Source organism: Leptosomus discolor, chromosome 21 (genome assembly GCF_034619465.1).
Source record: "Leptosomus discolor isolate bLepDis1 chromosome 21, bLepDis1.hap2, whole genome shotgun sequence".
Taxonomy (NCBI): Eukaryota; Metazoa; Chordata; class Aves; order Leptosomiformes; family Leptosomidae; genus Leptosomus; species Leptosomus discolor.
Genome location: NC_141411.1, coordinates 7,597,194 through 7,612,150, shown reverse-complemented (window position 1 = coordinate 7,612,150; position 14,957 = coordinate 7,597,194). Strand labels below are relative to the sequence as shown.

General features: G+C 52.9%; 1 protein-coding gene across 1 annotated transcript in view; it reads left to right on the top strand.

Annotated features, from left to right (window-relative positions):
- The window catches only part of CACNA1S (calcium voltage-gated channel subunit alpha1 S), a 47,543-nt gene that overhangs the window by 5,495 nt on the left and 27,091 nt on the right, over positions 1-14,957 (top strand). The window contains exons 3-11 of the mRNA XM_086476653.1: positions 7,414-7,553; positions 8,132-8,265; positions 8,848-9,000; positions 9,288-9,493; positions 10,101-10,204; positions 11,976-12,124; positions 13,080-13,161; positions 13,694-13,854; positions 14,568-14,793. Of these exons, the coding sequence (XP_086332779.1) occupies positions 7,414-7,553; positions 8,132-8,265; positions 8,848-9,000; positions 9,288-9,493; positions 10,101-10,204; positions 11,976-12,124; positions 13,080-13,161; positions 13,694-13,854; positions 14,568-14,793 (1,355 nt within the window). The remainder of the gene's footprint in view (positions 1-7,413; positions 7,554-8,131; positions 8,266-8,847; positions 9,001-9,287; positions 9,494-10,100; positions 10,205-11,975; positions 12,125-13,079; positions 13,162-13,693; positions 13,855-14,567; positions 14,794-14,957) is intronic.

The following is a 14,957-nucleotide window of genomic DNA, read 5'->3' as shown; positions in this document are numbered from 1 at the left end:
AAAATCACCTCTGTGGTTTTTGCCTGTTGCTTAGAGACACTGCAGGGAAAAATATTAAAGCAGTCAAAGAATCTGAAATAGAAAATACAAAGTAAGGTTTTACATGTGCAGTTTTTAGTTCCTTGAACTGATTTTGTCTCTTTCCCTCTCAACAGGCCTTTATTGGCAGCAAAGATAGTGTTTTAGTTCTCATTTTCTTGGAAAAAGAAGAAAGGAGGTCACTATTGGCAAAGTGGTCTTATGTCTTTTAAAAATAAAACCAAGATAGGTCCACAGAGGAGGGGCATTAAAAATACCCATGGAGAATTAATTCCTGGGGCATTCATTTGGCCTCCCAGTGTGCTGTCTGGCCAGCTTCTCTAACACCTTTGAGCTTGAGACAGAGTTAAGCTCAAGATGCTGGTTTTGGTTTCTTCCCTGGCCGAGGGGGTGTAACAGGATTTGAAAGGTGCCGTTATCTCAGCTGAGAGGTTAAAGAGGGAAAGCGGCCCTGGGGCAGGTTGAGCATGGGAGGCAGGAGGTGGGGACAGCAGGGATGGGGGCTTCCCCCTGGGAGGGGGTTTGGGGTTTGGCTGAGACAGGGACATCTGCGAGGGCAGAGCTGGAGAAAGCCGAGCAGCATGTGGCAGTGTGGCGTGACGGGGGGACAGCCTGACAGCAACCCACCTCGTGGGGCTCCTGGGCAGGGGCTGGTGCTGCCCAGGAAGGACCAACGGCCTGTCCCATTAATGGGAGGCAGGCAGGAGTGTACCGAGTGATGTCATGTATAAACAAAATTTCATCTGTTTATTGTATATTAGATTACTTTTGCTAGATCCTATTGGGGGATTTTTCAGCCTGTTGCCATGCCAACAGCCTTCTGTATCAGGAGCTTGGCAACCCCAGGCTTCTGTTCTTTCATCCCTGCTCTGCGTGTCCCTTTGTCATCATGTGCTGGTGGCTTTGTAGGAGCAATCCCAGCTAAGAGCTGAGCTAGACCCCCATCACCTCAGGTATCAGGCTGTGCTCTGCACGGGGCCTGCAGGCAGTTCAAGGAAGGCTTGTTGGAGGCATTTCTTCCTGCAGCAGAGAGATGCCGCAATACATTTAATCTCTCCCTGACACTTTTTTTTAATTGCCTCTCTTCATTGCCCAGTCCTCTCTAGAGAGGATTGAGTTTAGATAAAGACCTTGAAATTGTTGAGGAGGCAAAATATGTGAGAGGAAACTGAGTCAGAGAAGTGAGGACATCACCCCATGTTAATTGTGGAGGCAGGATCGAGGCTAACTTTCATCAGGGCTCGCTGCTAGTGACTGTGCAGGAGCTTGTCCAGCCCAAGCTTCCTTCAGAGAAGCCTCCTGCATCCCAGGCGCTTAATGCAGGGAAAGCCACTTTGCTCTAAAGCTGAGGGTCTCCAGCAAGGAGGGTCTCGGGAAGGGAGGGTCTCCTGGGAGACCTCTGCTGCCACTTTCTTCCTGCAAGGTTGGAAAACCTGGAGAGCAGCCACGCTTGTGACTCTTGTCTTGCCAGACCACCCGAGGGAGATTTGCACACGGAGTTTACATTAAATTTAGAATTAGTCTCATGAAAGCTTTGTTAACCAGAACTCACTTTGGGGGGTGAAAAAAGTGTTTTTAATAACCCATAAATCTTCTATGAATCTGTTTTGCTTTATTCTGGAAGAAATACATTTGTTTAATTTCAACGTATTTCATTATTATTCTTTTTCAATTAGATTTTTTCTGATCCAGAAGACTTATTTTTAATGCGCTTTTTTGTCTAATTTTGTCTAATTCTAGTGAAGTCAAAGATTTTCTCCCACCCTGATGAAATGATTTTGACTTTTCAAATTGATCAAGAATTCACAGCGTTTATTTTCACTTTGACTTGAGTTGCCAAAATTGTCAGTGAGCTCCAAATCACACTGTCTTGCACTAGAAGCCTTGCTCCAGGAGCAAACAAGTTCAAAAATGTGTTTAGCAAGGCGGGTTATTCAAGGGGATTCACCCAAGCAAATACAGATGTCTGCATGTGACCTGACTGCCTGGACTCCATTTATGGTCGATGGAGAAGTAAAGGCAAATTTAGAGTTGGGTTTGTCTCCTAGGGCAGTTGGTCTCCTCCTGCAGTTCTGGTGGGTGGTGGTTGACGTGCAGCACACACTAAAGTACCTGATTTTCCCCACTAATGGGACCCAAGGGTGACTGCTCAGAGGGAGGCCACTGTTTCAGAGCATCCAAAAGCAGCTGGAAGTGCTTTGTAAGTGTATCAGGTAGAGCACAGGGCCTGGTGAGTGGGGGACAGAACTGGAACTCAAGCTGTACAGAAGACACCCTTAACACTGGTAATGGCCTGTGTGTAGGCACTCCATTAGAATCACAGATGACGGCTTTGTGTTTACTTAGGACAGAAGTTTAATATAAAGGAGTAAGCTTCCAAAACTCCTGCCAGTTTGGGTTGCATCTCAGCCAAAGGGGTCAGGGGACCCCTGTGTTTTAAAGCCTGAACACAGCCCCAGGCACAATTCAGTTAAGGGAATATGGGCGCCTGATGCTGTTGCGGGTGTCCCAGGCCTCCATCTGCTGCTCTGGAGGGCTGTGACTTGCTTGTGGGCCTTGTGTAACATCTGCCAGCCCAGGACTGTCTCATATAGCCCAGGGCATCTCCAATAGCGCTGAAAGCAGCTGCTTTTGGGCAGCTGACTGGTGTTTAGCAGTCCTGGAACAGAGATTGCTGGTCCAGTGCTGGTTTTGAAGAGCAAGTACCTGCTGTCGGGTGTCTGTCCCTTGAGGCTGGTGTGGGTCACTCACTGCAGGAAAGTCCTGATTACATGTGGCTTTCCTAGAGCCTGGGGTCGCCCTTGATCTCCTGGAGTCCTCCAATAGCTGTGAGAATACCACCATATGCCTGCACAGTCTCAGTGCATGGGACTTCATAACCTCCTGTTGCTCTTTTACCCAACATGTTGAGGGATACACAGCCCTGCTGTCACAAGGTTGCCTTCTTTCAAGCTTCTTCCCCCATGGACAGAGCTGGCGAGAGGATTTCGCCTCCCCTTTGCACAGATCCCATTTGTAACTTTTGCTGCCCATTGCTGGTGCAGAGCTCTCGCCCTCCAGTTTGGCCAGCGGAGCTGACCACTTGTCCTGAATGCCAGTAAAAATACAGCATCTTCCAAAGCCTGCTGCATCAAGCAGGATGCCCCATGGTCCCCAGTGCCATGGTAAGGCTTCCTCTCAAGGGACCTTGCTGACCTTCTCCTCCCAGCCCTGGAGAAGGGTGGATTAGCTGCAGCTCCTCTGGATTTCTCTTCCTCTAGTTGGGCTCTTCGCACCCTGGGTCTGACAGGCATCAGCTGAGCTCTTGTTCATGCTGTGTCAAGATCATTCTGTCCATGGTTTTGCTGGCTGAGGTGGTAGTACCCAGCAAAGCCTTTTCAAACCAAGCAGACCTAGGGCATCTAGTCCAGGGACAACCCTCAGGAATGCCACCAAGGTGTCCCACAGACACCTGACCAGATGTGGACAGCTGGTGCGACAGGGAAGGAACATGGAGCAATGAGGAGCTGTGGACAGCAATTGAGGGAGGTGCAATGGGGAACAACTCATTGTAGGGCCTGGCCCCTCCATGCTTGTATAGCTGCTGGAGAGGTTTATTGCTTTTTTGGTTCCTGCCTCTGCAGCCCTGGGATTTGTCAAGCCCAGGTCTGTCACTTGTTTATGGGAAAGGAGGAGCTGTGGCTGGGGGATATGGCAGGAAAATCACAGCATCACAGGGCAGCTGAAGGTGGAGGGACCTCTGGAGATCATCTGGTCCAACCACCTGCTCTAAGAACCTTGTGCAATTGATTCAAAAACTCGCCCAAATTCTTCCCTGCATGTCTCCCTGTCCCAAGCGCTCCCTGTGCAATGACAGAGGCCGCTGTGAGAAGCAGAAATGTTTCTCTCAATGTCTCTTCCCAGACATGGTTTGCAGCAGCCCCAAGGGGCCAGCCTGCCTTCCACTGTGTCTTTCCCGGGCCGAGTACCAGGGTTTCCCACCACATACTCAAAGGAGCCTTCCCCTGCTCCAGCCCTCGTGTTTATCTTGATTTCCAAGGGAAGGGGAGCCTATGAGATTGCTGTTAACTGTGTTCGCATGTGTTCATTAGCTGTCTTGTCACCTTCTGCCTCTCACATCTGCAGGGCTTCTCCCGTCTATGTTCAGGGGAAGAGCAGAAAGACACAGAGCTACTCTGTTTTGCGAAGCACGGTTGCTGCAAGCCTCTGGAGAACACCCTTATGGGTGTTTTATGTTTAAAAATCCGTTATGAAAGACTTCAGCAACACAACTACCTGCCTTGCATGTCCTGGTGCAGGCGGTCCACACATGCATCCTGGTCAACCCGTTGGTGCACATACAAAAACCATTTTTATTGGGGAGGGTGGTCAAACACCAGCACAGGTTGCCCAGGTGGGTTGTGGAGTCTTTCAAAACCTACGTGGACAAATTTCTGAGCAACCCGTTAAAAGCTGGCCCTGCTTTGAGCAGCGAAGGCTTGGACTAGGCGACCTCTAGAGATCCCTGCCAGCCTCAAACCTCCTGTGACAACTGCCTCAGCCATGGCAAGGGCCACCCCTCAGGCTAGCAGCAAAGGGCAGTGTGAGACAGCGGAGGTGATGGGGGCTGGAGCTGCAGTGGGAAAGGGGAGCAGGGCCTGGCTGGGAGTGAGAGGCTATAGGGAGGTGCAGGGACTGATGGTGCAGGAGCAAGAATGGAGGGCATGGAGGAGGGCAGGAGGCTGGGGGTGGTTTGGAGGGGTGTGAGTGCTGAGTCCTACTGCACACAGATGTCTTCTGCTGCGAAGCAGGGGTAGCTATCTGGCTGTGTTACAGTCACAGTCTCCCTTCACCATCTGTCCCCCGTTTTGGCCAGTTGGGAGGCTTTATCCAAGCCCTACTCGCCCTGTTCCCTGGGAGAAGAGACCAGGGACATGGAGCTGAGGCTCGTTCTTGAGAGCCCTGCGTGGCCATAGGGGCTGGGAGCTGTCATGGCTGAGCAGGCTGGAGCTGTGTCATGTTGCATTGCATCGGCATGGTGTATGCTGTTATTCCTGCGACTCATCCAGCACCCACAGGTCAGGTTACTCTGTGACCCCTAACATGGTTGAAGCATGCGTACGTGTAACAGCCTGGAGTCTTACCAAGACCTGCGTCTTTTTAGAGTGGCTTTTTGAAGGCTGGGCCACTGGGAGAGTCCAGAAACCTGCCCCACTGGAAGGCTTCATCACCTCAGCCCACTAACAAAGATGCTTGTGAGATGTCTTCATAGTCAGGGGCCTGGCTCCTCTTGCTCTGCTAACATCAGCACTTGCCCACAGCACAGCCAGATAAGCCGGGGGAACTGGAGCCGCAGCGGTAGGACAGGTGCTGGGGGATCCCTGCAGCCGGCACTGATGGGTCACTGCGTAGAACCTTCATACTGGCCATGCCAATGCTTTTCCTTGTGCTGGAGGGAGGAACAGGACAGATGAGGGTGATGCAGCTTCATGGATGTGGCTGGGTCTGCAAAGCACAACGGTGAGCTGGTGCTGTAAGGGAATTTGCAATTACTGCCTCTCCCAGGAGGGAGGGAATGTAGCCGTGTTGCAGGGCGCTGCCTGCTGGTTTTCGAGTGGCCCAGGTTTGAACCTTGCTGCTCACTGGCTGCACATGGGGGGCAAATACCGTGGGAGCTGGCCAAAGCGCTGTTCATCTGGTTCGGGCTTCTCAAAGGGACTCCAAGGAATAGCAAGTCATCTTTTGATTCTGGGCAAGGGGTTTTTAGTGGGAGATCCCCGTTTGTCAGAGACCCTGGGGCCTGATTCTGTCCTGCTGGATGAAGCAGGGCAGGGAATTAGCGTTTGCAATGCTGGGGCTCCAGGTTGGATCCTGACACTCACCAGCCTGGGCCTTGGCAGCTGCAGGTCTGCTATAGCTTGCAGTGGGCTGCCCCATTTCTCCTCCATTTGCAGCAGGGCTATCTCTCCCACACACCACTGACTGCTGAAATGATCCTCTCAATAGTTGTATTTTCATGTCTGGGATTGCAGGGACAGGCTTTTGGGGACAGACTAGGGGGGATCTAGCACTGATAAGGGGGGGGGGAGGTGAGTGGCATTGAGTTGCCTTAGCTAAAACCTCAAAGAGAGAGCCCTGATAGCACCAATAATCGCAATGCTTATGTCTCTGCTCTTACCATTGCTGCCCTCAGGTCCAACAAGGAACTTGCACTTGTATGGGTGACAATCATACAGGGGCACTCGGCATGGCCACTGCTTTTGGATATGGTAATTGAGCAGGCAATGCTGCTGTCTGAGGCCTGGCCCTGGTTTCTTAAATGGACAGTGTTTTCCGTTTGGCAAGCCAGAGGCACCCTGGGAGGAAGGTGTGCTCGCAGCACTGCAGCCTTCCTCAGTGGAGACTCGCTCCCAGTTTGATCTCAGAGAGACTTTTCTGCCTTTCCGGGTGTAATTCCATGCAGAGCTCAAGCAGGGATGCTCCTTGCCCTTCACGGGGTGCAGATGGAGGAGAAGGGCCATGGAAAACCTGAAATATAAATAGCCCTGTCCATCTGTCTGCTTCGGAGGGATTTTAATCCCAGTCTGGAAAGGGCCATCAGCAGCAAGGGCAGTGGTCACAGTGACAGGCAGAACCAGGTGGGCACAGGCAGCTCTTGGCCATGCTCTGGGGAAAGATGAGCTATTCTGGGCCCTGAGGCTGCAGGGCTGTGCTGAGCCCCCTGCGGTGGGTGCCCGGTCCTGCCTGGGAGTAGGTACAATGCCTCTGCTCAGCAGAGCTCCCAGGCCAGTTTCTAGCAGCTCACTCTGCCAGGCAGATGTCTGGCATTAGGCTGGAGGTCTTGAGCCCAAGGCCTCACTTCCCTGGATGCTCAGGGCACAAGGGAAGGCACAAAGCAGCTGGTGACTGTGTGGTGTCTCCTGGACAGACCCAGCAAGCCCTCAGCTGGAGAGGATGAGAAGGCATCGGTGCTGACTGTGGGAGGAAGGCAGTAGGAGAAGGGAGGGTGAGGCAGCAGGGAGAAGAACCGGAGATGTGCAGTGCCCTGGGCCAGGCACCTTTGGGCACTAGGTTGGGAAGTGGTGGTTTTGCTGGCATAGTTTGTAAGAACAGGCACCCATAGCCCAGGGACATGATCCTGGCAGTGTGCCATTGAAGGGATGCAGGGGACCATGTGGCAGGCCAGAGAGTGGCATGTGGTGGCTCAGCACGCCACCCCTTCCTGCCCAGGGCAGCCACAGCGATGCCTGCTATGTGGGGGGGATCACAGATGGGTTGTCAGCAGGGGCCGATCCAGAGACACGCGGGGGGCAGCCGTGCACGGTGGTGATACCAAGGGAAGTGACAGTCTGCTTTAACAGAGCATCCTCTCCTGCTTGCCTTTCCAATCCCCAGGAGAAGATCGAATATGCCTTCCTGATCTTCTTTGCCATTGAGGCGATGCTCAAGATAATTGCCTACGGGTTTCTTTTCCATACGGATGCCTATCTCCGAAACGGCTGGAACGTGCTCGACTTTTCCATCGTGTCTCTGGGGTAATGCAAAGAGGGGAAGCTGCTGGTGCTCAGCTTGTGCCAGGCCTGCTCTACAGCCCGTCAGCTACCTCAGTTTTTCTAGTGACTGCAGTGGGTTTGGAGGCAACTTGTAGACTCAGTTCATGGCATTCTCCCGTAGGCCCCCTTTTTCATGCCCTGACATCACCTGGGATCCTCTCTAACTCCTGTTTCTTATTGTCTGGCTCCTTAATGCCTCTTAGGTCTTCTTGCCTTGGAGAAGGGGAGTGACATGGGGTCCCCTGGGGTTTGGCACACAGGAAGAGGGTCCACTGGGCATCAGGGCATGGGAGGGCCCCCAGCTGCTCAGCAGTGAAGGTGGCACCCAGCAGAGGTGTGCCCAGCCACGAGTGTGTCCAGGAGCTGGACTTAGCCAAGACCCGTTCCCTGGGTCAGGCTCACCACGGCTGGCAGAGTCCTGTCCCTCACTTTCCTGCCTGCAGAACTTTGAATCCTTAGCTCAGGTTTCTTGGTTTCCATCCTCATGCCCTTCTCTTTCTGCCTGTCCTTCCTTCTGCTTCTCCCCCTTCCTTCCCTGCTCTGTGCCCCGGCTCTTTCAGGCTTATCACCATGACCCTGGAGCAGGTCAATGCGAAGCAGGGAGGGACTTCAGGGGGAAAAGGAGGCTTTGACGTGAAGGCCCTGCGAGCGTTTCGTGTGCTGAGACCCCTGCGCCTGGTGTCCGGAGTGCCGAGTGGGTGATGGGTGCCACAGGAAGGGCTGGCGGGTGGATTGAACGCCTGTGCCTGGCCAGGGTGGGGGTCCATGGGGCAGGTTTCTTATTGCTGCTGGGTGAAGCCCAGCCACAAGGTGGGTGTGGAGGAGCCACAGGGTCTCGCTCATCCTTACAGCTTGCAGCTGTCAGCACTGGGGATCTGCAGGTTGGCACTCATATAGCTCCCTCCATGTCTGTGTCAGCACCTTTGGGTGGCCAGTGTGAAAGGAGCCAGGACCTCACTCTAGGTTCTCAGGGCAGGGATCTCACCCTCCCATAACTCATGTGAATACAGCCAGGGTGAGAGCAACAGAACAAATGGAGAGGCATGAAGCAGCCTCCAACACTGCCTCGTGCCTGGCACTGTTGGGGTCTTGTGCATGTTTGCGGGGAGAGTAGAGAAAGGATTTCTTGCTTCAGAGATTTCAGTCCCAGCTCACTGGGACTCTTCACTTGGCATAGGTCGTTTCAGAGGCTTGTCAGAGGGGCTGGCAGGAATGCAAGGTGCACCCAAAGCTGTTTAGGAAGTGGTTGACCTCCTCTCCCTTCTCCTTGGTGCAGGCCTTCAGGTCGTCCTGAACTCCATCATCAAGGCCATGGTGCCCCTGCTCCATATCGCCCTGTTGGTCCTCTTCATGATCATCATCTATGCCATTGTGGGGCAGGAGCTCTTCAAGGGCAAGATGCACAAGACCTGCTACTACTTCGGGACAGGTGGGGCTGTGACAGGGGGGGTGATATGGCAGAGATACCTCTGTGTGGCTGCTGTGCAGACCACAGAGGTTCTGTGGGTAGCAGAAAGTCTGGTCTTGCCAGCGTCAGGCCTGGGAATATGGCAGCACCGGAGGATGTTTGGTGCAGCACACAGCTCGGTGATGGTACGTGGTGTGAGGAGGTGGTGAAAGGGACCTGCTTGCAACGGTTCTGCAGGAGGCTGGGAGGTGCTGGGACCTGCTCTACTTGGCCTGACCTGCTGCTCACACCATGGCTTTCCTCCTCAGATGTGATTGCTACAGTGGCATCAGAGAAGCCAGCCCCATGCACCAGCTCTGGCCACGGGCGACACTGCACCATCAATGGCACTGAGTGCCGAAGCGGCTGGCCAGGGCCCAACAATGGCATCACTCACTTCGATAACTTCGGCTTTGCCATGCTGACTGTCTATCAGTGCATCACCATGGAGGGCTGGACCGAAGTCCTCTACTGGGTAGGCTCCAGCAGCTTGGGCTTGGTGCCCCGCTCAGCAGAGGTGACTGCTGGTCCTGCCTCAGAGCAGGGAATTCCCTCCAGGACCCCAGAGGGGTCCCACAGGGCCCCATAGCAGGGCTAGCTCTCTCCACCAGTGAAACATTCTGCCCCCACCAAGCTTCATACCGTAATGCACATTCCGTAGTGCACCAGGCATGGCTTCTGCATTTCTGCAGGCACTGCCCAAGCTGTCCTTGCTCTCCAGATAGACAGGAGAGTGCTCTGGCTCCCACCTTTGTGTACAGTCCAGGCACAGCAGTGGCTCGCTGGTGGATGCTTCTCCAGCAAAAAACCATGCTTTGCAGTCCTTGGGAGACTGTCTTGGTGAGTCTTAGGCATGGGGCTGATGTTTAAATCTGCCTCCAAAATGCTTGAGTCTGGCTTTGCCTCCACTAAAACCAGATGCAGAGTCGTAGGGAGCCAGGGCTGAGTCAGGTTTATCTGCTGCCATCCCAAGCACTCACTTTAGAGGGGGCGAAGCTGCCGGAGGCTGGTGAGGGGGGCCCCAAGGGGAGACAGGCAGCAGACAGTGTGTTCAGAATGCTTCATCTGCTTCTCCTTGCCAGGTAAATGATGCCATTGGGAATGAATGGCCATGGATCTACTTTGTCAGCCTTATCTTGCTGGGCTCCTTCTTTGTTCTCAACCTGGTGCTGGGGGTGCTCAGTGGGTAAGTGCCACCCTGCCCTTTCTCTTTGCCAGCAGATCAGTGAGCATGATCAGAGTGTGGACATTGGCTGGTTTTAACTATACAAGAAGAAAGCCTAGGAAAGTTTCTGTTCCTTTTCCTCCTCCATTCCTCTCCCTTTTTTTTTTTTGCATGCTTAGAAACCCTGAGCCTTGAGTTACTTTTTGTGTTAGTGTCTGTGACTGTCTGTGGTTTTAGCTCAAAACTTAACACAGAAATCTCCCTGTAGCACAAGCAGCTGTCAGCAAATGCAGCCATGGAGCACATTATTGGGTGTTGATAGTGTGGCCTGCCAGCACTTGCAGCAAAAGCAGCTGAGCGGGGGAGCTCAAAGCAGCAGTCCTTACCCCACAGCCTTGAGGTCAAGACACTCATTTTCACTGGTACACACGGCGCTGCTCTCCTGTTGTGAGCACACACTATTTCCTTATGGCCAACCTAGAGAAAACACCTTTGATATGAATGCAAGGGATGCAAGAGAATTATTGTTAGTCTAACTAATGCTTCAACAGTCTCATCCAAGTACAACAACGAGCTGTCATCAGTCTGGTTACAATGATCATAACACTTCTATGCCAAATGACTCAATCAGTGCTAATTCCCATAGTAGTACTGTTAAAGCTGCTGTGCACAAAATATCTCTGGTACAATGCTCAACCTACTATGTGTTGCTGTGGTGAGGTACCAGCACCCCAATTTTGTGGCTGGGAAGTGTGTGTTGTCCTGGGGACTGAGGAGAGCTTTCCTCCTCAGTTTTGTGTAGGCTCTGGGTCTTTTTTAATATGTTTCAATCCTTGTGTGCTAGTGGATCACACTCATCGTCTATTAGCTCACAGGGTTAGTTATGCCCTAATTACTTGAATTTGTTAGTCCTCTTCTATGGCAAGAACCATACAATAGCACAAGGTTAAAACAAATTGGATATTAATAAAACAAGCCCAAAACCAGACCACAGGCACCTAACCCTTACATGACGTTGGCTGTAGCAGCAGGACAAGCTGGACAGTAGTCATCTGATCCTAGAGTAAGTTGCAGGCACAGCAGATGTTTCTGGAATATTTTTGCAAATATAGCTAAAATATGCTTGAGATCAGGAAAATCCAGACAAGGCCTGACAAGTTCTGAGGCTTAGTGTGTCTAATTATTGTTGTAGTGTCTGAGACCTGTTACTAACACCTGGCAGCATGATATTGGCTGGGCAGCAGATCTACAGTCCTGCCAGATGCCAGGACAGAAAAGAAATTAGAAAAGCATGAGAAGAGTGGGAACCCCTGCATTGGCAGGCCTCTCCTTTCCATGTTACCATGAAAAGCATCTCCTCTTTACTTGCTATGTGATTTGCTTACCTTCCCCACATGGAGAGCTTGGGGCAGCTTTCTGCCCCCCAGGTGGATGAGACCTCGCTTGCTCTAGTCCTTAGCAGGGCTGGAGAACTCCCTCAGCCTCCAATGCCCTGCGTTAGTTGGCCTGTCCGGCCGCAGCATCCTGCAGCAAGGAGCTGACAAAGAGTAGCCAGTGGTGGGGAAGAAACCCTGCCTGTCATCAGGCATCAGGTGGTGATCCCCCATGGTCTTGCACCATGGAACAGGGACAAGAAAGAGGACAGTCATTACAGCCATCTAGTGGTAGCCCTAGATAGTTGGGTATTTCGGCTTTTCTCTTTCTACAAGGACTGGCCTGGCACAGGGCTGTGGTACCTGACCTCCACGCCATCCCCCTCCTGAGTCTCACTCTGCTGCTTGCCTTGTCCCAGCGAGTTCACCAAAGAGCGCGAGAAGGCCAAGTCGAGGGGCACGTTTCAGAAGCTGCGGGAGAAGCAGCAGCTGGAGGAGGATCTGAAGGGCTACATGGACTGGATCACCCATGCGGAGGTCATGGACAGTGACCGGGCCAGGGGAGAAGGTACCAGCTCTGCTTGGTCAAAGACCCTTAGCATGAGGGTTGGGTTTCTAACACCGACCATCCTAGAGAGGCAGAGTAGAGACCTTCAGAGAAGTCACAAAGACTTGTTTTGCATGAAAACAAAATGCTTTGAATTCTGCAGACCAGTTTCTTTCCTCTTTTTTTTTTTTCTTTCCTGAGTCATTTTATTGAATCTGACCCAAACTAGCAGTATCTTGGCCCTGATGCTAAATCTTTACCTCAACCCCTGTGTTTAATATTTGCAGACTAGTAGCAAGGTGTAGGTCTCCTTTGGCAAAGTGCACTTGAAATGGCCATCAGAGGCCATGAGGAGCATGTGCACTTCTGTGTGCAGGGGCAGAGTGCAGGGTTAGTTGCTCGTACACTAACAGGTGCATGAATTTCTTGTCATTGCTTGACAATTTTGGGGGATTAAAAGTGTCTCAGGGAAGGAGGTGATATCCAGGCATCTAGCCAAAGGCTCAGCAAGGCCTAGGAAGCTCTGCCACTGAGCCACTGTATCTGCTATGCCACCCTGCCAGCTGAAATAACATCTGGTGCTGCAAGATGAGTGGTCCATGTGCGCAAAGATCCTGGGGAAACAGTGGGAAAGACAAAATACCTCTTCCACACCTATGGCCAGTGCTTTTACAAACCTGTTGTTCGGCATTTGCTCGGATCACAATTGACCCCAGTTTTCTCTGTGCTGGGAGTGCCTCACGCGGAGGGAGCCTGCGTACACACTGCTGCCTCTTCAGGTGCCTCTCTGGGTTGCTGCTGCTCCTGCTGCTGGGCAGCTGTTCTGATGCCTCCTACTTGCTCAAAACCTTCTGCCCAAACTCTTGCTGCTGCCTCCCTGGGATGGCTCTTCCTGATGTGCTCATGGGAGAGGTTCCCTCGCACATATTCTTCCCAAGGGCTCCAAGGAAAGCCTGGGGTGTCATTCCCTCCTTAGGTATGATGCCATCGGATGAAGGGGGGTCAGAGACGGAGAGCTTGTATGAAATTGAGGGCATGAACAAGTGGATTCTCTACTTGTAAGTATGCACTGGTTGAACTATCTGCTTCTCTGCATGTGGGCTTGCACAGTCTCTCGCTTGCTGTCCCAGTTAGACCAGGCTTTCTTTTCAGCCACTGGTTTCTGGGGCAGAGCCAGGGGCCCTGTGCTCAGGAGGAGATGCAGTCATTGCAGACAGCAGATAGGGAATTTTGCTCTGTTGCTGGCGAAAAGCCACTTCAAGGTGAACAACTTCCTCACTTTGGGACTGGGCTCCAAGCATCCTCTCATGGCCCATGCAGCATGTCTTATGATCTAGGAGATGGGCCTGTAGCAGCCAACCAGAGGTGACTGTAGGCTGAAAGGAAGCCAGGAGGTGTTTGTGAGAATGAGCTGCAGGGCCTGAGTGAATGCATCAAGTGCCAGGGACAGGGTTATGTTCCTCATCCCTTTTCAGGGAAGGCTGCCGGAGAAGGGAGAAGGAGTGGCTTTGCTCTGCAGTCTGCAGGCACAGCCCTGGGCTGGGCAGGACCCGCTGGCTGGCCCTGCTGACGCTTTGGCTATCTCTCCAGCCGTCAGTGGAGGCGTTGGAACCGAATGTTTCGTAGGAAGTGCAGGGATGTGGTGAAGTCAAAGTTCTTCTACTGGCTTGTCATCCTGCTGGTGGCACTGAACACCCTCTCCATCGCCTCCGAGCACCACTTCCAGCCAGAATGGCTGACACAGGTGCAAGGTGAGCAAAGAGCCTGAGGGAGGGGGAAGGCCTGGGACACCCTGCTGCCCTGGGGACGTGTGTGAACCCTTGCTCTGCATGCACAGGCACGCTGGGTGTCACAGGGGCTGTTAGGCACACGCAGACTTGCTCATGCACACGTACACAACCTGCACACAAGTCTGTGTGCACTGTCCCCACTGCACTGTCACACAACGGCACATTGAACATGTACGGTGTGTACGGTTATACATGCACAGCGTAATTATTCTGGGGGATGTGGGTTTGCCTGGTGAACACACGTAGAGTGTGTACATTTACACCTGCACATGCACAAACACGCATGCACTCAGGCATTACAGCCACACACATGCATACAGTCACGCTACCTGCACCCCCACACGCACACACAGACCCATGGAGTACAGCTGTGCGCACACGTACACAGCTCAGCCACACGTGTGCACACACATGCACAGCCCAGTACACGTGCCCACACTGCACGGACTCACATGCACAGTACAGCCGCACTCTCACATGTGCAAGCACACAGTTGCACATCACCCTTCTCATCTTCCTCTCCTGTGTAGCTGAAAAACAGCATTTGCTGCAGCTGCAGCTCAGGGCTCAGTGGGCAAAGGGAGTTGGGCAGCACTGCCCTCCTTCCCTTCCTGCTGCACCATGCTGAGTTTAAGAAGAGGTCCATGCTCTGATGGCTGGATCTCACGTCCCAGACAATGCCAACCGAGTGCTGCTGGCCCTCTTTGTGGCTGAGATGCTGCTGAAGATGTACGCGCTGGGCCTGCGCCAGTACTTCATGTCACTCTTCAACCGCTTCGACTGCTTCGTGGTGTGTGCGGGGATCTTGGAGACCATCCTGGTGGAGCTCGGCACCTTGTCACCCCTGGGCATCTCTGTGCTGCGTTGCATCCGGCTCCTCCGCATCTTCAAGATCACCAGGTTGGGGAGGGAGCTCTGTGGGTGCTGGCAGCTCACGGTCCTCAGGCATCACTGGCCTTGTCCCTGGGGAGAGCTGCAGCATGAGCAGAGCTCCTGGATGGAGGGACAAGGCGAAGCTGGGGATTTCTGTCTCCAGGACATGGTCTGGGAGTGGTGAAGAGGAC